General features: G+C 46.1%; 1 protein-coding gene across 1 annotated transcript in view; it reads right to left on the bottom strand.

Moving 5' to 3' along the window:
• Positions 1–25,043, bottom strand: part of LOC125747939 (nucleolar protein 4-like) — a 57,649-nt gene that overhangs the window by 13,518 nt on the left and 19,088 nt on the right. Inside the window, exons 4-5 of the mRNA XM_049023601.1 lie at positions 19,300–19,409; positions 3,435–3,579 (exon numbers count right to left, since the gene is read on the bottom strand). Of these exons, the coding sequence (XP_048879558.1) occupies positions 3,435–3,579; positions 19,300–19,409 (255 nt within the window). The remainder of the gene's footprint in view (positions 1–3,434; positions 3,580–19,299; positions 19,410–25,043) is intronic.

Raw genomic sequence — 25,043 nt, forward strand, 5'->3', positions numbered from 1 at the left:
CCACCATGCCGCCCCCTGGTCAAGTTACAAAAGTTTGAATTTAGGTTATCAAAATAAATTTATTACATTTATTGATAAATCAAACCGAATCGTGATAGATATGAAAGATTTCCAGTGCATCGACTTGTTCCCTCTATAATCATAATCAAACTGAATCACCTTGGGGCCAACAATTTGTACTCTTAATGACCAGTGCAGAGTATTGCACCCATGAACATATAACCACTGCTCAGAGCACCGCACTAATGACCACTGCTCACAGCATTGCACCGATTGTCACTGCTCAGAACGCTGTACATAGAACCACTGCATGCATGACCACAGCTCAGAGGACTGCACATATGACCAGTGCTCAAAGTACTGCACTTATAACCACCTCTCAGGGCACTACACTGATAACCACTACCAAGAACACTGCACATAAGACATTAATAAGACAATAATGGTGCAGAGTGCTGAATCAGTGTAAAGTATGCTCATATTCCTCCATATCTGTTGCCACCAATTTCCTGTGGTTTTGTGGTCTCTTCCAGACATCTCGAAAAGAACAGATAAGCTGTTCTCTCTCTCTCTCTCTTTCTCTCTCTCTCACACACACACACACACACACACACACACACACACACACACAAATGCAGAGATTAAAGAGGCTTCACTCTGAAGGATTCTGGCAGCTGATCTGCACAACACACTCTGTCTGTCTGTCAGCTAAAACACAACACACACTGTCTGTCAGAGCAAAGCACACACTGCCTGTCAGCCAGAGCACAACACGTACTGCCTGTTTATCTGTCAGAGCACAACACGCGCTGCCTGTAAGCCAGAGCACAACGTGCGCTGCCTGTCTGTCTGTCACAACACAATACACACTGTCTGTCTGTCACAGCCAAACATGCACTGTCAGCCAGAGCACAACACAACACACACTGCCCATCAGTCAGAACACAACATGCAGTCTGTCTGTCAGTCGGAGCAAAACACTTACTGTCTGTCAACCAGAGCACAACACACACTGCCTGTCTGTCTGTCTGTCAGAGTACAATACACACTGCCTGTCTGTCAGAGCCAAACATACTGTCTAGTAGACTGAGGACAACAAACACCATTTGTCTATCTGTCAGCCAGAGCGCAACACACATTGTCTGTCTATCAGTCAAAGCAAAACACACACTACTGACTTAAAAATGATGTTGAATATACCTTCCTGTGATCAGCTGTTGACACCTAGCATTTGAACTATAAAATTAATCGTTAAAAGAAAGTGATTTCGATTCACACCTCTATGCGATCTCAATACTAAATTACAATGGTTCTTCTGCATCAGCTAGATCAAATCAAGTGCTCCTACTTTTCCCCAGGGAGACTCAAGCATTTCATAATTCTGCATTGTCTTCAAAGGATGCTTTTCCACTGAACAAGGTACCTTAATTTTGGTACTTAAAGAAAGTACCAAAAGTATGGTACTACAACCCGGTAGTAGTGAAATTTATGTTGAACTCTTTTTTTTTTTGTTTTATAAATACCCCAAATATTTATTACAACAAAATCACATTGCAATATTTATGAATTTCCCAATACCTAGTATTCCTAGGTCCTAATATATTATACAAAATACTTCATTTCTTTTTATGCTATCCTGATGGTTCTTCCGACAAGATCGCAGTTGAAGCTTGGGTCACTTCATTTATCCAAGCATCCATCCATTATTATTTGTCCTGTTTTCAAGACGTGGTTGTATTGATGGTTGTATTGCGTTTCAAAGGCAGGCTATTTATATTGTCGTTCGACAATGTTACCATTTCCAGTCCCACCCCAAAACGGTACCCCAACTCCACCCTCTCTGCAGTAGCCCTGCTCAACTTCAAACAAACCCCAACCTCTCCACAGTAGCCCAGGGCCTCTCCACACAACCCTACCTCTCTGCAGTAGTCCTGCCCATGTTCACACAAACCCCACCCTCTCTGCAGTAGCCCTGTCCATCTTCACAAACCCCACCCTTTCTGCAGTAGTCCTACTCATCTCCACAAACCCCCCTCCGCAGTAGCCTTACCCATATCAACACTAACCCCACCCTCTCTGTAGTAGTCCTGCCCATTTCCAAAAAAACCCACCCTCTCTGCAGTAGCCATGCCCATCTCCACAACCCCCCCACAATAGAACCTCCCGTTCTCCACAAACACCCCCTCTGCAGTAGCCCTCCCATCTCCACACAAACCACACCCTCTTTACAGTAGGCTTGCCCCATCTCCACATAAACTGCACCCTCTCTGCCATAGCCCTGCCCATCTCCACACAAACCACACCCTCTCTACAGTAGTCTTGCCCATCTCCACACAAACCACACCCTCTCTTCAATAGTCTTGCCCATCTCCACGCAAACCCCACCCTCTCTGCCATAGCCCTGGCCATCTCCACACAAACCACACCCTCTCTGCCATAGGTTTGCCCATCTCCACGCAACCCACACCCCCTCTGCAGTAGCACTCCCATCTCAACACAAACCACACTCCCTCTGCAGTAGCCCTCCCATCCCCACACAAACCCCACCCTCTTTGCCATAGCCCTGCCCATCTCCACACAAACCACACCCTCTCTACAGTAGTCTTGCTCATCTCCACGCAAACCACACCCTCTCTTCAATAGTCTTGCCCATCTCCACGCAAACCGCACCTTCTCTGCCATAGCCCTGCCAATCTCCACACAAACCACACCCTCTCTGCCATAGGCCTGCCCATCTCCACGCAAACCCCACCCTCTCTGCCATAGCCCTGGCCATCTCCACACAAACCGCACCCTCTCTGCCATAGCCCTGCCCATCTCCACACAAACCGCACCTTCGCCCATCTCCAAACAAACCCCACCCTCTCTACCACAGGCCTGCCCATCTCCACGCAAACCCCACCCTCTCTGCAGTAGCCCTGCCCATATCCACAAAACCCCACCCACTTTACCAGCAATGCACCCCCCTTCACAGAAACCCTGTCGTAATGCAGCAGCTCTGCCAGCCTCCACACAAAGGCCGTTCTCTTTCCAGCAACTCTGCTAATATTCATATTCAGTCCCACCCACATCCATGTCAGTACTGAAACGGAAGAGGCTGCTTGACCCAAATCTAAGACCCCCCTTAACTGCCATTCCTCTCCACTCACAGAACCCCCACTGGCTCTCACATTTACCCACGCTGTGTGTGCTAGTGTGAATATGTACAAAAGATTATACACTAAAGAACGAAACTGAGGCTGAAACATGAGGTACACAATAGTCAGAAATACTCAGATCCTATTATCTGCATGTTATCTGTCTGAAACAATGTCAATTTGCTTCCAGATTTTTATAAAAGTGTATATTTGTATGTTTGTTGCACAAGCATCATGGCTATTCATTCCATGCCAGTAGAGTTCCCCCGAAAGCATGAGAGGAGTGAGATGCCTTACCATCCTCGTCCTTATGCCCGGTCTCAGGGCTGTGTGACCGTGCTCCAGGATGGGGGGGGCTCATGTCCGACGTGGGGCCACGGTCGGTGGACATCCACGTGGGGTCGTTCATTTCGAGGTCCTCGCTGCTCACTGAGGTGTCATCCTGGCCGGAGGTGGGTGGACAGATGAGAGAGGAGGGGGTTAGGGTATGAATCAGCAAGGACAGTAGAATGACCTGAACCAGGACACAGAGGTCCTGTCAGGCACATACCTCAATATATCATCATTTCAAAATGTCACCCATACCAAGAATTTGCATTAAAGCACACGCTGAACGGGACACAGAGGTCCTATCAGGCACATACACCAATATATAAATAAATGCAATGTAAATGTCTCACTTAGTACATCATCTATATCAAGCATAAGCACCAGCACTTACACTAAACATTCAGAGGTCAAGACGGACTAATAAATAATAAAACACTGAAATCCATTTTCAAAACCCACTTATTAAATTAGGGTGGTGCCCGCCTGCAGTGTGGATGGGACAGGATTTTCATGTAAACAGACACCTTCACTTGCATGCTGCAGAAGCTTCACAGTCAGCCCTTAACCTGAACGTTGGGAGAATATGCAGGTACCTGGGCCGGACCCAATGGGTTCCAACACACCCAGCGGTGCCACATTAAAATCTCATGTAAATGAAGTGCAAAGCACAAGGCATTCGTCTCAGTTACACTTTTACTGCAGGAAAAGGCAGACGGGCCTGATTTGCAAGGAGTTGGATGCCTTTGACAACAGGCAGGCTTGGTATGGCGGTTAAGCCACATGATGACATGGGCATTCCTTCCCACGTTATGCTCATTACGCTCTCGGTGGGTACTACTAAGGATGGGAAAATATATCACAGTTTAATACATCGTGGTACAAACATCCAGCTATTTGTATTGTGTGGTCTGCTGTACAACCTTTGAAATAAAGCTTTAACTGGGAAACTGCATAACCAGTTTCACTGGCGCAGCAGAGGGCGCAGTGGCTCCTGTTAAGTCTCTTTTGCCACTTCAAACTACACGCTGCAGTTTTTAATGAAAGCAGGCTCTATTTCCAGCATCGCATAGAGAGAAACAGGTTTGCCTTTTGTCCCTATCTTTTGGTTATTATGGGAAATTTACATTTAAACTTGTTTATACGCCTGCTATATAATATTATTTATTTACATTTTTGAATATTTTTATTATGTTGGATGTAGCACACTTGTTCCCAACAGTCATGCTTTCTTGTAATCAGTTTTTTTTTTTTAGGTATTGTGGAGGTATGAAATTATGAACCCCATACTGTTTATCGAATCATATTGGGGAAAAAAGCACATTGTTCCATTCTTTGGTCCTACTGTTCACAGAATATGACAACACTATTGTTTTGTAACATGAAAAATATAATACTACAATATAGCACAGCGAAAGTGAATACAGTATGCCATTATTAAGCAATAAGATATTCATCAGTGTACTCCAAAATTAACCAATACTTGCTAAAAAATACCATTCTCACATTTAGATTTTAGAGGACTTCAGGGAGTCACTGTCGTATTTGTATCCTGGCAGGTTTAACTTCACAGAGGAAGACACACTGTTATTAAAAAAATGAATTGTTGTTTTGTTTCACATTTATGTCTAGAAACAGGAGGTGCATGTTCATTGTTTGTCCACTAAGTCACTTTCTTTCAAGAAAATAGCAAAAAGATCCTATTTCTGTAATTCAAGATGTAAAAAAAAATACACTTCCTAGTTTCTGAAAGGTTTGTTTTCCATAATCTGGCTGTTGCCTGTTGATCTACTAGGAACATTTCTAGATTTATACTATACTAGAAATGCACTCATAGAAATCCATACTCTACTAGAACTCCTCCAGTGAATCATACTTGCGACTGATCTGCCTCACATCAGGCGGGACCGCGCCCTACGGCTTTCTCAGCACACAATAAGGGATTGTTGCCCTCGATGTCTTCCTCCCTGGGAAGGCCAAATTGAATAAAGACGGCTGCACGTGGCTTTAACTGGATCAGCCGTGTGCTGATTTATGACACTGCCAGAATGAAAAGCTTCTCAGGGGTGCATGGCGGGCTGCTGGGCTTATGATAAGTAAGACAGCCCACCCTCACTGCCACCCCGCACAGTGAGAGCTGAGTCAGCAGCAGCTTCCTCTGCCTCTTCTCTCTTATAACCCCGTTTATGCTGCACCGACGTGTCAGCCTCACTACCTCTGATTGGCCATTACAGGCACAACATGTTATAATGGTATTAATGTTATAGCATGGACAACAGCAGCCTCACAGAATGTAACATGAGCATGGCCACATCCATACAACTGATCCAGTCACAGATGCATGTGTAAGACCGGCTTGTATGGCAACAACCAATCATGTCTGAAGGGGGCGGAGCCTATATGAAACACACAACTGGTGGTAGAATTTAGGGCCAGGGACGGTGCGATCTGCCACAGGAGTTACTTTGGGGTGGGGTTTTCTCCACATGGCCCTCCATGCCCATTGTAAGGTGTTCCAAGGATGAGCAAAATGCACCATGACAGCACATCCATCAAGCCACAGGGGACTTTCAGGGCTCAATCTGCCATTCATTCACAAACCTGAATTCAGCTTAGCTGCTCCCTCCCTCCATACTCGATTCCCCAGTTCATTAACGGCCTCTTAATGACATGTGACCCACATGTACTGAGTATCTAATGAACTGTCGTGTTTGTTTGATGACAACACATTGCCTGTGGAGGTGGGGTCGCATTGTTCTAACTTCTCTATTTACAGCTAAATAACATCGTCCACAGATTACGGAGGACTCCCAGATGCGTGCTGACAGAACGGGTGTGTAAACTGGGAGAGAGAAATGGAAAGGTGTGGGGTGTTTCCTGACTCGACTCCCATGGACGCGACACTGCTAAACAACTGAACAAAAGGTAAATAAAGGTCAGGTCAAGCCGGATATCCAGAGAATACAGCGGAATTTCAGACAAGCATTATACAGAGGAGCCAAAAAGCTGCAAACACAAGCCAGCAGAAGCTGGAAATGGAAGTGGAGGAGAGCTCCTCTCTAAATAATGACTAAGTTGAAGTACAGCTATTTTTACCATGCCGGACTGAAAGCCTATGTGCTTATTCATCCATGTACAAAGTGTGCGAGCTGCTTCTGGCTAGACACAGACTTTGGGCCTGGAGCAGTCGACTTTATGAAGATGCTAAAAGACATCATGGAATCATGGACTTGACATCCCCATAAGATGCTAAACAGATAAATAAAACAAAGCTTTACATCTCACAATGATGCTAAAATACAAGGATGGTAGCACTGGTTTGATGCTACATCCCACTAAGATGCTGAAATACAAGGATGGGAGCACTGGTTTGATGCTACATCCCACTAAGATGCTGAAATACAAGGATGGGAGCACTGGTTTGATATTACATCCCACTAAGATGCTGAAATACAAGGATGGTAGCACTGGTTTGATATTACATCCCACTAAGATGCTAAACCACAAAGATGGGAGCACTGGTTTGCTGCTACATCCCACCAAGATGCTAAAATACAAAGATGGGAGCACTGGTTTGATGCTACATCCCAACAAGATGCCAAAATACAAAGATGGGAGCACTGGTTTGATGCTACATCCCACCAAGATGCTAAAACACAAGGGCAAGTACTGGCTTAATATTGTGGCAAGATACCAACAGATAAGGACAGAAACACTGGCCTGATATTTGATGTCTTTGTTTTGCATTGTATGTTCATATCTGTGCACTTTATGTATCTCATTGCTGTTTGCACAAGAATTTCCTCCTGGGATCAATGAAGTATTTCCTGTCTCATGTCACTGCGTGTCTAACTGATATGCTAGTATTAAATAAATACCTGTGACAGCTACATGCACATCTGGGAACAATGCAACATGTGCTTGCTCATTCAATCTGGGCACTGTCAAATAATCAATGAATAACCAGTCAGCATCAACCATGACCATCACAGCTGTTCCCAGAAGCCTCCAGGGTGAAAGGGTGAAGTTTAAAAAGCACAGCCATCTTGCTGGCATGGGAATTGGACTTTAGGAGACACTGAGCAGAACCTGAACACCGTAGATTTGACTCCCCAGAAACACAATGACCACCTACTAATAATATTCTTTCACAAACCCAGAAGGGTGGGACTTCTGAATTTTTGCTACTAGCTAACTGGGTTAGTTCAGTTTTTACTGGGCAGAGGGACACTCTTCAGTTTTTATACTCGGCCTATGTCTAAATGACTTGCCTCAGGTGAGTGGTCGAGTTAATTTCCAGTCCTGAAGGGCAGTTAAGAATGTTTCAAGTGCCGTCCTTGTGGAGCACATGTCCCTGCAGCTAGCGGGCAAATGGTAGCGCTACTTGATACATTTCTGAAAGGAGAACATCCAGCACCTCATAATACCTCGCAATCAACCTCAGACAACATGTGGCCTGGTGACTACAAGAACGAAAACACAGCAGCAGACAAACAAACCAAACAAAACGAGCCAGTAACGTGAGCCTGCTCCCCTGCCTGCCATGGAGCTCATTACCGTCAGGGTCACGCTCTTAAAGGAGGGAGCCTCCATTGAAACACAGAACATGTCGCTGTGACTGTGCCCGTGAGGCGAGGAGGTGGAGCAGCCTGAGAGCTGGAGGAGGCTGGACCGGCCACATAGGGAGGAAACGGAACTGCTACCACTCTGTCCTCCCATCAACAAAAGCTTACGTTGCTGCTTGGCTCCTCCCCTGCGGACTGAGCTTCTCCTGCTGGGGTGACGTGTCAGTTTCACACCTCAAATGCATCTTCCTACAAACACACACATGCAGGCACACAGGATACAACTACCAACCCACTGGTATAATGGCACCAGCTCATCAACAGCACATCAGCCACAAAACAGACAGCATAAAATGACCTAACAGACAATGTAAGCAACTCAGCTATGTTGGGGGATGCATGTCCATGCTCTGAGAATCTAGTACTGTCCTGTATACGATACGTACACGCTGCGCATATACATTCTAAAAAATATATATATTGTGTGTGGATTAGGTTTATATTACATTGGGGTACCGAATGTCCCCCACAATGTGGTAAAAATGTGTTATTTTGACATTGTTGGGACCATTTTTCAGGTCCTCACAAAGATCTGTGAATGCAATCAAAAAACTAAAAACGGGAAAAGTCTCATATTTTGTTTGGTTACTTATGGTTAAGGTTAGAGCTGGTTAGGAGTTAAAGTCGTCATATTGGGATTAGAGTTTTCCCCATAGAATTGAGTGGAGAGTCCCCACAAAGATATGTGTGTGTATGCAATATGTGCAAATGTATTTATCCTAATTTTTAGTGTTCTGTTTTATAAAAACTTTATTTGGAATGTTTTTCATTAATTCCTCAATTAATTTTCATTCCAAAATCTTCGTTGTCAGCTGCTGTCCATGGTCTTGCACATGGATTGTACACAGTGCACATATTATTAGTTATTTATATGTAATAATGTAACAGTGAGTGCCCCCCCACCTCCTGGGAGCGGCACCTGCAGCTGTTTTCACTCATCAGTTCAGGTCTTTTACTTCTGTGACACCAGCCATCCCAATAAGGAAATTACCCCGAACAGCCCCAGCAGAGAGAGACGCGAATGGGTCACGGCAAATTTCAATAAGTCTATAATCTACTTTAGATAAAACCACTGATTACACAGAGAAGCAGCATAGCCCTGCCTGGCCTCAGTCTGCTGCCTTCTGGTAAAGTGATCCCTGGGAAAAAAAACTCACTCTTCTGCATCTCATGTAATATGTAAAAATCTCCTATGCTGTGTTACATGAGGGCTGGGCGGAAGCCTTTTGGGGGGGGGGGGGGGTGAAAATAGCTATGACAGGATGCGGCCTGGGGGGCAGGGGGGGGGCCACTGATAGACATACAACAAAGCAATGACAGGACACTACCTGGGGGACCAATGACAGACATACGACGGAGCTATGACAGGACACAGCGTGGGGGGGCGAGGGGGGCGAGGGACAAACAATGGAACTATGACAGGATGCTGTCAGCGGATGGGGACTAATGGATATACGTTGAAAGGTAAGGGACGGGTGCAGTTCTCTTTGTGGGTCGCCCATTTCATTATTGGGAATCACCTCCCCCTCCTCATCTGCACCCCCACCCTCATGTATCCCTGGCTGGCACACAAAGACCAACCCCCACAGAAATTAAGCCACCCCCCGAAATGCATTTAGATGGCTGGGACTCATAATGACTGGCCTATTAGAAACCAAGTGGGGCGTTCCATTAAAGAACAACTGGGGGGAGGGGTGAGGAAGGAGTGAAAAAGGAAGAGTATGGGGTAGGGGAGGGGAAAGGGAGGGAGGGCACTGGAGATCCAAGAACAAGAGAAACATATTTTTGCATCCAAAGTAAACCCTATTTTCCAGCCCCCAGCCCACTGCGGATCCACGTGTGTGTATGTATCTGTGTGTTGCTGTACAAGGGCTTTTTTTCAAATTAGGCAAGGAGTACCTTTATCATTTGATAACTTCTTGTATACTTTCCTGACAGTGACTATCTCCTGGGAAATGTTTTACATAACAGGGAGAGAATCTCCAGGGCACTGGAAAAAACCAGGGCCACATGATAACGCTCATTACTACAGAGATCTCAGACGCTAGGGCACATATCACTGTCTGTCAGGAGAAGGTCTGAGATCAGGGGTGAGAGTGAGAGGAAGAGAGAAAGGAGGAGGAGAGAGAGCGGCTTGCAGGCTGTCAGGACACTCTGCACTGCAAAGTCACTTGGGGGGATTAAGATGGGCTGTCAGGACATGCTGCACTGCCCAGTGACTTGGAGGGATTAAGAAGGGCTGTCAGGACACTGCACACTGCACGGCAACTTGGACAGATGAATGCAAAGTTCACACTACCTGATTTTAGCCCTGATTTTCCACTACCAACAAAACCCCTGGCAAATCAGTGTTCGTTCGGCACTCGATCGCTATGAACTGTGAACCGTGACGCTGACGCCCATCAGATACCTAGCATGCTTAATATATGGACCTGTCAGTGACTCCAAATCCTGTAGTGTGCAAAGTGTTGCGAAAGCCAATGAATGCGACAACAAGCTACAGCCAATGACAGGGCAAGACAAGGGGTAAAGCGAAACCCGAGGGAGGAGTTTAAAAAAGTGTAAAAATTTCAGTTTGTTTACAAACTGTTCTTAGTGTTCAAGGATATGTTATATTATATTATAATTATATTATATTATTCCTAAAGACCTAAGATATGCGATACTGTTTTCTTAAAGTTCTATGTATACAACATAGAATTAATTTGCAGCACATTTCTAAATATCCAGCATATGAAACGTTATTTGATTAAAGTGTTTTTAGTGTGTAGACACTTGAATTGTCATTTCCCCATGTCATTCTCGCGTGTGTTTTCATGACAGAATGAACTTTGGAGACCACACAGACTGGTCAACGATTCCTCCCGGTGAAAGATCTTGTAGTGTGTGATCCCCGTCGCCGATCATTCCTGTAGTCTTTCAAGACTTCCGATTACAGGAAGACAAGTTGTGTAGTATGAACGGTATAGTGATTTGACGACTTTGAAAGTAATGTAGTGTGAACTTTGCATAAGACGGGCTGCTGGGATGCTCTATACTGCCCAGCGATTTTGACAGATTAAGATGGGCTGTCAGGACACTCCACACTGCATAGGAACTGGGGGTTCAAGACAGACTGTTGGGACACTCTGCACTGCCTGGAGACTCAGGAGCATAATGAAGGGCTGTCGGGACACTCTGCACTGGATGACGATTGGAATGGATTAAGATGAGCTGTTGGGACACTCTGCACTGCATGGCTACTGGGGGGATTAAGATGGACTGTCAGGACACTGCACTGCACAGTGACTGGGGGATTAAGATGGACTGTGGGGACACTGCACTACATGGTGACTGGGGGGATTAAGATGGGCTGTTGGGACACTGCACGACCACTGGGGGGATTAAGATGGGCTGTCGGGACACTCTGCACTGCATGATGACTGAGGGGATTAAGATGGGCTGTCGGGGCACTCTGCACTACACAACCACTGGGGCGATTAAGATGGGCTGTTGGGACACTCTGCACTGCACGACCACTGGGGGGATTAAGATGGGCTGTCGGGACACTCTGCACTGCACGACCACTGGGGGGATTAAGATGGGCTGTCGGGACACTCTGCACTGCATGACGCCTGGGGGATTAAGATACTGTGCAGCCAAATCAGAAAAAGTGATTTGAAGGTATTTTGGATAGTTTTATGTGATCAAAGCAAGTCCAGATGACACAGTAAAAGGTGTTACTGCCATTCCCTTCCCATACAGCCACCCATAACCTGAGCAGGTGACACACCATTGGACTCTTAGCTGTGGTCACTAGTCAGGATGAGCCTGGACATTGTGCTGATAGGTGATTCCAGCCAAAAGAGAGTCTACAGCATAAGTACTAACTACATAGGCGCAGACACACAAACTCACTGGGTCAGATCCCTGACCCTGTGCCAGCACCTTGCTGACCTGGATCTGGGCTAACTGACCATCCAAACTGGACACTCCCATAAATTCATGTTGTCATTGTTGTCACGGACTGATACACAGAAACATACATATGTATGCCTAGGCACAGGAATACACACACATTCTGCCTCTCTGACATGTATACATCATACAGACATCTCATGCATATTTTTACGTGTTTGAGAAAGTGGGTGCAATCACCAGGGGGTACAGCACTGAAGGGTTGCCTGTTGCAGTCAGGCTCACTGGCATCTCTGCATTTCCTGTAGTGTGTATATGTGCCCAGTGATAGACTGGCATCCCACCAAGAGTGTCCCCTGGTGCCCTATGATAGACCAGCATCCCACCCAATGTGTCCTCCGGTGCCCTGTGATAGACTGGCATCCCACCCAATGTGTCCTGCGGTGCCATGTGATAGACTGGCATCCCTCCCAATGTGTCCCCTGGTGCCCTGTGATAGACTGGCATCCCTCCCAATGTGTCCCCTGGTGCCCTGTGATAGATTGGCATCCCACCCAATGCATCCTCCGGTGCCCTGTGATAAACTGGCATCCCACCCAATATGTCCTCGGGGCCCTGCGACAGACTGGCATCCCACCCAATGTGTCCTCCAGTCCCCTGTGATAGACTGGCATCCCACCCAATGTGTCCTCCGGTGCCCTGTGATAGACTGGCATCCCACCCAATGTGTCCTCCGGTCCCCTGTGATAGACTGGCATCCCACCCAATGTGTCCTCCGGTCCCCTGTGATAGACTGGCATCCCACCCAATGTGTCCTCCGGTGCCCTGTGATAGACTGGCATCCCACCCAATGTGTCCTCCGGTGCCCTGTGATAAACTGGCATCCCACCCAATGTGTCCTCGGGGCCCTGCGACAGACTGGCATCCCACCCAATGTGTCCTCCAGTCCCCTGTGATAGACTGGCATCCCACCCAATGTGTCCTCCGGTGCCCTGTGATAGACTGGCATCCCACCCAATGTGTCCTCCGGTCCCCTGTGATAGACTGGCATCCCACCCAATGTGTCCTCCGGTCCCCTGTGATAGACTGGCATCCCACCCAATGTGTCCTCCGGTGCCCTGTGATAGACTGGCATCCCACCCAATGTGTCCTCCGGTGCCCTGTGATAAACTGGCATCCCACCCAATGTGTCCTCGGGGCCCTGCGACAGACTGGCATCCCACCCAATGTGTCCTCCAGTCCCCTGTGATAGACTGGCATCCCACCCAATGTGTCCTCCGGTGCCCTGTGATAGACTGGCATCCCACCCAATGTGTCCTCCGGTCCCCTGTGATAGACTGGCATCCCACCCAATGTGTCCTCCGGTGCCCTGTGATAGACTGGCATCCCACCCAATGTGTCCTCCGGTGCCCTGTGATAAACTGGCATCCCACCCAATGTGTCCTCCGGTGCCCTGTGATAGACTGGCATCCCACCCAATGTGTCCTCCAGTCCCCTGTGATAAACTGGCATCCCACCCAATGTGTCCTCCAGTCCCCTGTGATAAACTGGCATCCCACCCAATATGTCCTCGGGGCCCTGCGATAGACTGGCATCCCACCCAATATGTCCTCGGGGCCCTGCGATAGACTGGCATCCCACCCAATGTGTCCTCCGGTGCCCTGTGATAGACTGGCATCCCACCCAATATGTCCTCGGGGCCCTGCGATAGACTGGCATCCCACCCAATGTGTCCTCCGGTGCCCTGTGATAGACTGGCATCCCACCCAATGTGTCCTGCGGTGCCATGTGATAGACTGGCATCCCTCCCAATGTGTCCTCCGGTGCCCTGTGATAGACTGGCATCCCACCCAATATGTCCTCGGGGCCCTGCGACAGACTGGCATCCCACCCAATGTGTCCTCCGGTGCCCTGTGATAGACTGGCATCCCACCCAATGTGTCCTCCGGTGCCCTGTGATAAACTGGCATCCCACCCAATATGTCCTCGGGGCCCTGCGATAGACTGGCATCCCACCCAATATGTCCTCGGGGCCCTGCGATAGACTGGCATCCCACCCAATGTGTCCCCCAGTCCCCTGTGATAGACTGGCATCCCACCCAGTGTCCCCCAGTCCCCTGTGATAGACTGGCATCCCACCCAATGTGTCCTCCGGTACCCTGTGATAGATTGGCAATCCACTCAGTGTCCCCCAGTCCCCTGTGATAGATTGGCATCCCACCCAGTGTCCCCCAGTCCCCTGTGATAGATTGGCATCCCACCCAATGTGTCCTCCGGTGCCCTGTGATAGACTGGCATCCTACCCAATGTGTCCCCCAGTCCCCTGTGATAGACTGGTATCCCACCCAATGTGTCCTCCGGTGCCCTGTGATAGACTGGCATCCCACCCAGAGTGTCCCATGGTGCCCTGTGATAGACTGGCATCCCATCAAGTGTGTCCTCCGGTGCCTTGTGATAGACTGGCATCCCACCCAGAGTGTACCCCCAGTGCAATGTGATAGACTGGCAGTGTCCCCCGGTGCCCATTGATGGACTGGCATATCACCCAGGGTGTACCCTGATGGGCTGTGATGGACTGGCATCCCATCCAGGGTGTATCTCAGTCTTGTGTCCTACGCTGGCTCCAAGCCCAACCCCCCAGCAAAATAGTGACATATAATATATAATGTCATTCATAAATCAAGGGCAGTACTGTAATTATAATAAGCCATACTGCTAATAAATATTTCATTTAATTTAGCGAATGTAACTGTCAGACACTATTAAACTTAATAATTAGTACAAATGACATAAACAGATATGCTACAAAATGCAATTATGTACAAAACACCTCCGTATAGTCAATTGAAAAGTACATTTTAAAACTAGAGTCATATGATGTATAAGGGCAGATCACGAACATACATACCTCTTTAGACTTATATATACATAAACGACCGTTGCGTAACAGAAGCTAAAATTTTTAAAGTGCTATTAACTGAATTTAGATGAACTGACAGCTCTGGAAAACGGCTGACATTTCTAGCTAAACTAGAAATGCAATTCCCTATCGGTGACAGAGTAAAAACATGTGCTCCGCCATGAACTTGCTCATGGCTGCAGTGAATATTTGACGAAGCCACGCCATTGTCTTAATGCGACCGTAGCGTGAGATCGGTGTTGTCGTGACCACGTGTATGAGGTGCAGAACTACGGGTGGGATCCGATCATTATAGAGCTGCGATTTCGCTTTCACACTCTTCCGGAAACAGACAAGATTCCATCCGATTGACTCTTGCATTAGACACAGTTATTAAAGGTCCACAACAGTAAAGTGATACTATTATTTGTTATTGCATATACAATGTTGATCTTAGTAGCAGTAATAAAAAGTTTTCATGTAAAGCAAGGCATGTCACTTTAAAAGGCAAGGCAATTCATAATTGTAAGAACGACCTTACTCGGATATATAAAACGCAGAGTGATGCCATTCACTAGGCTCCTACAATACCCTTCTGTACACCCCCACCCAGCCTCCCCCCTTAAAATAGGGACCGAAAGCCTGGCTAACAACAGGAAATAAATGATGCCCTAAGCGCCTTTATTCCTATGTGGAAAAAAAGACGCAACAGAAAGGTTTAGCTTATATCATCCCTTTGTGTGGCAGTAAATTGCATGCCTGTTTTTATCTCCGGGTTGAGGAAGCAGGGTGTAGCGCGGAGGGAGCGGGGGGGGTCAATTTTAGAGTCCAGTTTTATCTTCCATAGCTAGGGAAAATACAAGAATAAACTAAATAAAAACGCATTTAAACAAAAAAGGTATTGAGCGCAGGCTGCTCACCTCGTGATGCCGGCCGTATTAATTTATCCCTGCAGCGTGTCACAGCCCAGTCTATGCCTGTCCCCTTCGCTCGCCTCTCCTTTCAGCATTAACAGTATAAGAAAACAATATAACGCTGATGAGACAAACGGGACGCTGTCCGATCCGCACGGACCTGCAGCCGGGGACGGAGGCGGGCGGGACCAGTGACGTGACGTCATAATCCGGGGCGGAGCCGCTGCTGCAGATTCTGCGAATCCCTTTAAATTTTGATTGGCGGCTCCGGCTCCGATCGCGTCTCTCTCAGTCTTTGTTTCCTCCGCGCTCTTTCTCTTAATTGAGAACCTATTGTTCGATTTACAGCCACTAAGAAAAAAAAAACCTTTTTGAAACCTTGAGGTGGAGCGAGCAGCCAAGCTGGCAATCTGCTTTTAGCAGTAACATTCTTCACTTATCTAAACTGTTGCAGGTACACGCTGGTTTGCGCACTCAGGTGCTATAATTCAGCTCACCTGATCATAACAAGACACAGTAATACTAAAGAATATGCTTGTTTGCTATAGTTATATGTATATGATTTATAATCAACTTTTTATGTGTAAAGGTAATGCAATAGCTATAGTGTGCAATTTCTTTAAATAATTTAGAATAAGGACATCCCGCCCAAAGTGTCCTTTGCCTTGTGCCCTGTGCTTTCTGGGATAGGTCCATAGCAACGCTGTAAGCCTACTGGCTAAGCGATTATGGAAGATGGATGAAATTATCGTGCATTTTTTTTCTTTTAATTTTACGTCCTTTTCCAGTAAGCTAGCCTGACAGAAGTTTTGGATAGATAAACAGTTAATTAGTTTAATTAATATAAATTAATTTATAGCAGATTGCTGGTTAATTAAGAGGCAGTTGGGATGTTTTTCCATTATTTAAGTGTCACCAGTATACGTCAATCAGCAAGTTTTGTATAATCAGCCAAAATTTAATAAATACGTGCCTTTTGAAGCTAAGACTTAAAAAAGACGTCGACATATTCTGCGCTGCCGCACCAAAGGACATCAATGAAAGCGTCCTAAATAAGCACAGCATCACTTGTACTAAGACAGGTTTGCAAAGCAGTGTTTGTTAGCATGCGCACCTGTGCTGCATTTGAACTCATTTTCACGCCAGTATGCGCGTTCAAATCCCACTTACTCATTTCAAACCTATAAGTTCCCAAGCATGTACATGGTGCCTATTGCCTTTAAGGTAATTACAGTAAACCAATATTGCCCAGTTCCGTTTTCAACTGGTGGAGGGTGAATTTCACCAATCTCTCCCAGTGGTGGTGGAGCTGAAGGGTCTGAAAATATAAACCCTGTTAGAGAATGTTAGTTAGTCTGGCAGAAAGGAGTGGTGTGTCTCTCAGCGGGTTAAGCCAATGTGACTGTGATCAGAAGGTTGCTGGTTTGAGTCCCAGTCTTGGCAGAATAGTCACATCTCCATTGTGCCCTTCAGCAAGGCCCTTAACCCCTCAAGGGGCTCCGGAATAATGGCCTGACCTTGCGCTCAGTCCCCAAGCTTACTTTGAACTGTATGTACAGCAAAGACCCAAAACAGTATGACCATTAACATTTGATGCGAATAGCGGTGATTAACTCAGAACAACTATGCTAATCAAGATTTGGAATATATTAAGCCAAAACCTGGTTTTGATAGATGATGAGTTGGATGCAGGAGATAAGGGCAAGCATAAACATGTAAGCGACTTTGACACGCAAGCCTTGTGGGGTGCTCCCAGCCAACAGGGGTGAGCATCTACAGAAAATGGTCAAAGGAGGCAACAGAAGGACAACTATGGCACAACTGATGGGAAAAATTGAATACTACACATGAAAAAATGACTGTGTGCGAACACACAGTGCATCGCACCCTGCTGAGTATGCGGCCGCGTAGATCGGTTAGAGTGCCATTGCTTACCCATCTCCACTGGCAAAAGGGTCTGCAATGGGCACACGATCATTGGGACTGGCCCTTGGACCAGTGTAAGAAGGCTGCATGGTTCAATGAGTTCCCTGGGAAACGGATGGCACAAAGACGCACTGTAGGAAGGAGACAAGACGGTGGAGGGAGTCTGATGCTCTGGGCAGTGTTCTGCTGGGAATCCCTGGGTCTGGCCATTCATGTGGAGGGTACTTTGATGTGCTGCCTATTGCGACGTCATTTCAGACCATGTGTTCATGGCAGTGGTTTTCCCAGATGACAGTGACATCTTCACAGGATAATGTGCTCTGCTACACTGCACAGACTGTCCAGGAATGGTCTGCAGAACATAGTGAAGAGTTCAAGGTGTTTGCCCTGGCCTCCAAATTACTCACACCTGAATCCTATAGAGCATCTCTGGAATGTACTGGAGCCTCAAGTCCAACCTGTGGTGGCTCCACTTCACAACCTAAGAGACTTAAAGAGTCTTCTGCTGACATCTCGGTGCCAAATACCACAAAAAACCTTCAGATGTTTTGTTAACTTCATGCCTTGGTGGGTCACAGCTGTTCTGGCAGCACACAGGGGACCAACAGCATATTATGCAGCTGATCATAATGTTTTGGCTCTTCGGTGAATATATATATATTTATATGTCTTACACTTAGACTTCACTTTATCCTAAAGTTGATCAAGATGCACTTCAGTGTACTTGTGCCCATGCTTGTGCCAATAGCAATTAAATATCAATTCATTTCTCCTGACTAGAATGAGTGTATACTGCACCCTGGTGGCAGAGTGAGGGAGAGCAACAAATGCGCCATTGTTTCATACATATCACATCTACAGGGCCGGAGGTTATACATTGCATTTGATGCATGTTTTGCATCTGAAGGACCATGCAAGGTGGCTAGTTATCCTAGTAGTTACTGCAGTAAAATACTGAGGTCGACCAAACACCAGCTGCTCTGTTTTTTTCCGGAATACTAGCTATTTCACCTAATAATGCTCAGGATCCAGTAGGATTGTTAATGCAAATTATTATCCTGGTTCTGATGCAAAAAAGACCTGCTAGATCAGTATTGTGCAATTTGTTATAAGTTTGCTCACCTACTGTATGTATGCCAAAGTTTAAAATTGCCTTTATATACAACATACGTACAGACGTGAAGGTCATACGTTGCACGGCTAGTCCCTGGCGGAAGCAAAGCCGGTTATTATGCCAACTTTAGGTACTGCAAGAATAACATGAGAAACCTTTTCCGAAAGCTATAAGTAAAAGTAACAGCATTACTGTGCCGGTCCCACCCAGTTCATGTTTTGGTTTCCACTGCTCATGTTAACAAGATGGCCGCCACTGCCTGCTCAGAGCGCCCGGAGCGTGGGTAGTGTTGCAGTGTAGCACTGTATAGTATAAAAAATGTAATCTGATAAAGCCACACCCACCCACACACACACCTGCATGGTGCTTTTGAGTCTCTGTGAAACACCAGAGCACTGCGCTGCACACACACATAGCACACAAACACAAATGCACAGTCCACTGGCGACCGTCTCCCAACCTGCTCGTTGGTGTTCATACACTGCAGCTTCATCTGCTTCAAGTAGGTGGCGGTGAGCGGCATGTTGTAGTCAATGAGGTCTGGAACCAATGGGGCCGGCCTGTCGTTCTCTGTAACGAACACACAGCCAATCAGCTTGTCAGTGATTACTGTTCTGCAAATAGACAGCCAATAAAATTATCAATGTAGCACATCCATGTAATATAAAGTGAACTCTTTGAAACTGTATGAACCATAATAAATATCAGGGGGAGATAAAATGTAAGTACAGGGTGAAAAAATATCTCTTGATTGAGAGAGTTTGTGGCATTTTCCATAATGAAACCTCTTGGTTTGTACCCCAATAATAATAATAATAATAATGTTACAATTTTACAGTGCCTTCCCAGAGCTCAAAGTAACTACAAAAATTTAACAAAGCCAAGAAAGTGTATCACAAATAATTTAAACAAAACAAAGCAAATAAAACTTTGAAGCAAAAAAAAAAAAGAAAATGAAATTAGGTGAATTTAAAACAAAAAAAAATACAGGAATACAAAAACACATTATGAAGTCGCAGCCTGAAAATGGAAGTTAGATTGCTGGACAAAGTGTGAATAGCAGTGAATTAAAGGTGGTAATATTTCATCAGAGTATTTGCAATAAAGTAGTCATAATACACAATATGTCTATAATTGTGCATATAATACAAAAAAAGAAAGACAGAAAATCAATCCAGCATGAAGTGGCAACCATAACTGCACACAACGTACTCATAGCGAAGTTGGAGAAGTGCATGAGACCTTAGATACAGGGAAGCAACAGCAGCAGTAACTACCAATCTAAATGAACTCCATCAGTTTATCTGCACTGTCAAGTACTGTCCCTGGACCACTGACTACATATTGTCCAGTTTAGCACTGTTGGTATTGTTTTGCATTATATGCTAAAACTCATTTGTACACTGGTTGTACACACACTGGACAGTATGATTCTGGAATCGCCAGCATAATCTTCGACAAACCTGGTCAGGATGGTATGATTGGTCAGGACAAAAACCATCAGGACAGCACTACCCACCCTCCTGGACATCAGGCACGCTCAGCACCCATGCCATACACTGTCCCACTGGCTGTGTTTAGGTAGCTGCCTAATGGCCGGGACTGAGAGGCTGAGGAGAAGCTGGTCATTAGGATCTTAACACCACCAAGTTAAATAAGCCAAGACTGTAACCTGCACTTTCGATATTTTCTCATATTTTCTTATAACTTTTAACTTCTACATACTTTTAATATGTTTCTATATTTTCAATACTTATTTTGTTAATCTATGTTATTTAATTTGATTATCCTTAAGCCTTGCTTATTGCACAGTCTGGCGTATCTCCTTTCACTGCTTGCGTACTGCTACATTCATGCATGTGACAAATAAAAAATCTTGAATTTTCCACATTTTTCCACTAGAGGGACTTCTTTGCTCTTTTCCCCAGAATAAATGCTTAATGATTGTTTAAATGAATGATTTTCAGATTTTACATGCTTTTGCTATGATATATCCCTGCCAAGCATCACTACTAATCAATGTTTGGGAAGAAAACCAGTCTGATTTAATGGAAACTTACTTAAAAACTTACTTGGTGTGTGAGTAGCGTTGTGCCTTGTATCTCAGTTCTTCCGGTGTGGGTGTTTGAAGCCTCCATGCAAATGGAGTTTGCATGTTTTACCTTCTGCAGCAGGAATACCTGCAGTTAGGCTAACTAGCATCTCTGTAATACCCACAGTGTATCTTTCCTGCAATGGGTTACCTTCCAATCCAGCATGTCCCCTGCCTTGCACCCTATGCTGCCTGGGATAGACTCCAAGCCCCCCCCCCCCCATAACTATAGCCAGGACAAGTAGTAGGAAGATGGATGGCTGGTGTCACACATTAAGCCTGGGAAGTTGGACTTCTGATTTATCTTTCTAAATAAATGATTTTTTTTCTTTATATTTAACTATTTAACACGTGTTTCAGTCAAATATGAAATAACTTTTCAGTTTTGGTGTTATCTATTTGCTAATAATCTGGTTTCAGAAAGGCTCTATATATTATCCAGTTTAACTGATATGCAACATTTAAAATGTTACGCCTCGTATACGAACCAAAGGGTTCAAATCTGATATCCAGTGTCATTGCATCATGAAGAACTTGAGTGCAGTACATAACACCTTCTGGGCCTTATTGCTCCATGTGGTGACGTTTGACACAGGAGACATACGGTGAGGCTGGACTCTGAGCCTGTGCTGCAGCCACACCCCCTCGTCTGGTCTCCTTCACCAGAGTACTGAGACAGCTGTAAGTCACTCCTATTTCTAGTTTCCCTTGACTGTCTTACCCCCTTAAGCACTCTAACGAGTTTCCTCAGTCCGAATGGCTGTTGACAGATGTCCAGTTAGTGAGCACTTCTCTGCCCTGCTTTTTTACGAGTACCTGCACTCCCGCCTGTATGATTTGATGCGTATGCTGCTCCTATTCCCCTGCTCACCTCTCTCGGTGTGAGTGTGTGTACCATCTCCCTGCCTTTGCATATGTGCCAGCCTTTTATTTCACTCACCAGGACAGACTCCCCAGCTTCACTTATGTCCACGACTCTGATTCCCATCCAGTGTATTGGCTCTATGTCGCTCTGTATTTGGGTCCCCTAACCCTGAGGTACTCCCTGACAGAATTCTGCGTCATCCCGTGGACCGAGCGGCGTTGCCTGGTTCCCTCACTCACCTGGATCAGTACCTGGAAGACCCCCCCTTATACCACCTTGCCTCAGTTCTTGAATCCCCTGCTTACTGCCGCTTCTGTGCCTCCAGATCTGGCTCCATCCTGGCATTACCTGATGCCTGAGCATTATAATGGATCTCTCAAACACTGCCAGGGGCTGCTGATGCAGTTCCAGCTGTATCTCTGGCACAACGCTGAGCAGTTTGCTTTTGACTCCAGCCAGGTCAACTTCATCATCTCCCTTATGACTGGGAGAGGGGCTAGGCTACTGTACTGTGCCACCAGCATAGCCGAGTGCTGCACGCCTCGATCACCTGTTGCTGGGGAGGGAAACTGGCAATCAGTTGTGGATAAATGCTGACCTACAGATCGAGGCATGCTGTGGAAATACCTCGGCCTCAAAGAGTATTTCCAGCCATCTGTTTGCTTAGAAAACATGGTGCGAGACCAATGATGACACAAGTACCTCCAGACAGTTCCATCTGGGGCTTCAGGATTCTCCTCACATCACCAGCTCGGATCATGCCAAACCCATGCAGATGGGCAGGGCTCCCCTGACCCCAACACTGAGCATTAGTGGCATAATCTTCAGAGACTGCATACTGTGGCCAAGCCCAGACACATTATCACCCTGTGCCCATTCCATCCACCTCAACCTGATTCTCATTCCCATACTGTACCGGTCAGGACCTCCGCGTTCCTAGATGTCACATAGAAGCAGCGAACTATATCCATCCATCTCCATCATGACCCAGTAAGTGGAGGAGGCACTTTCTTCTGGGTTCATTTGACAATCCACGTCACCAATGGCATCCAGCTTCTTTGTCGAAATGAAGGACAGGGGGGTTACGTCCCTGTTGACTACCGAGCATTGAATAAGGTCACCATGAAGTTCAGCTTTCCACTGCCCCTGATTCCTGCTTCGCAGGAGCAGGTGAGGTCAGCATGGTATTTTACCAAGTTGTACTTGTGGAGTACTTTCAACCTGATCTGAACTCACAAGGGGAATGAATAGAAGACGGCGTTCATCATGACCCATGGTCACTGCGGGGATTTAGTGATGCCTTTTGGGCTGTCTAACACCCCCTCTCCATATCATTCAAGACCTCATAGATCAGTGCTTTATCGTGTATATACAGTGCCCTCCACAATTATTGGCACCCCTTGTAAAGAACTGTAAAAAGGGTCAGAAAAAATCCAACTTTCTACGGGTGCCAATAATTGTGGCATTTGTGGGTTTGTTAAAAAAATTATTATTTCTATTTTTCTTTGATTAAATTTATTTCAGCGAAAGGTAGTCATAAGTGACTGGGATTTATCATATTCCTAGTCATTATAGACTGTTTTTCGAAGATGTGCTAGTTTGTGCCTCTTCCAAAGCTTCTGCTCAGTTGACAGACATTGTTTTTCAGGTTTTCCGTCCTGCCATAGGACATCATGAGTGCCTGGGGACTCTAGTTCTCTGCCTGTTTCTGGAGAACATTCTGCTGTCAAATAGACATCACCCTCAGTTTCTCCTTCAGTATCACTCTAGTGTCACACGTACACAGACAGGCAATGTAAGAGGCTCAACCAAGACATTGGGAGGCTTCTGAGATCACACTGTGTTGATAATCAAACCAGTTGGAGCCAGGTCTTGCCCTGGGCCGAGTATGCCCAAAATTCTCTGCACTACTCTTCCACAGTGTTCCATATATCTCTGCTCAAGCCTGTGCATTACAGTCTGATGCTCCCCTAGATCGACCATCCTTCGCCATCACCTCCTCTTGACATCATCGGCTCCCTGGTATACACTGTTTGAGGCATCTTGGACTCCCGGTGATGTGGTGGTCAACTGCAATGTCTGGTAGATAGGGAAGGTTACCGCACAGAAGAACAGAGCTGGGTGCCTGCTATGGACATTCTGGACCTGATAATAACATCGGACAGGGCAACTGCTGAAGTGACAGCAACGGGCGCTGGGAGTCACCTGTGGGGTAGGGGGGACTGTGAGATTGGACTGTGAGTCTGTGCTTCAGCCACACCTACTTGTAAGGTCTCTGTTACCAGAGTATTGAGTCAATTGTGTCTCGCTCTTGCCTCTGCCTCACTGGGGACTCTTGCCTTAACATCACAGGGGACTCTTGCCTCTGCCTCACTGGGGACTCTTGCCTGAAAATCACAGGGGACTCTAGCCTCTACCTCAACGGGGACTCTTGCCCCTGCCTTTAGACAGAAATGTGTTGCACATAAGTAGATAAGCAAATAAAGGCGAGAATAAGCAGTGCTTAGATTTTCCTCTTCATCTCAGTAACAAGTCATGATCTACTAACATAATCTTGTTGTTTGTTGCCCAGCTGGACTGCCAGCGAAACAGAGTCAATAACTTCGGTAATTACAGTGGTGGCACTGATCAATATCCATGGTGCCAGCACCAATCAATTACCAATATGCCAGCACCTATCAATATCAGCAGTGTCAGCACCGATCAATAAATGTGGTGCTGGCATCGACCAATAACCGTGGTACCAGTACTGATCAATTTGACACCTGCATACAGGCACCACCCCGTGTAGATATGATAAGTTAACAAAACTACAATTATTAGTGGAGGAATCCCATACCCTTCTCCGGGAAAACACACTGTTTATTTCCCTCCCGCTTAATAGCTTGTTCATTGCGTAAGTGCGCAAAAACCATAATAACCATAATAACAGCATTCGATCATGTAGACTTGTGGCACATGAGAAGAAAATTTCTATTTACTTGTGAAAATGTCAGTCAAGAGTAGCTCACGTGTGCTCTAATTAAAGTGCACACATCGACTGAACTTCAGTGAGTGCGTGGAGAAAGCGGGACGGCCCCTGGTGCACCTTTACCCCCCAGGGAGGGAAGCCAATTACCCAACATCTTTATCCAGAACATACAATAAAGAGTCGTCTGTGTGATGCTTTGATGGCACTCTGCTATCAGGGCTCGAGGCTAAAACCGTGCAGCGTCCTTGCTTGCCAGTCGCTCTTAAATTAGCAGAT

This window comes from Brienomyrus brachyistius, chromosome 8 (genome assembly GCF_023856365.1).
Source record: "Brienomyrus brachyistius isolate T26 chromosome 8, BBRACH_0.4, whole genome shotgun sequence".
NCBI lineage: Eukaryota > Metazoa > Chordata > Actinopteri > Osteoglossiformes > Mormyridae > Brienomyrus > Brienomyrus brachyistius.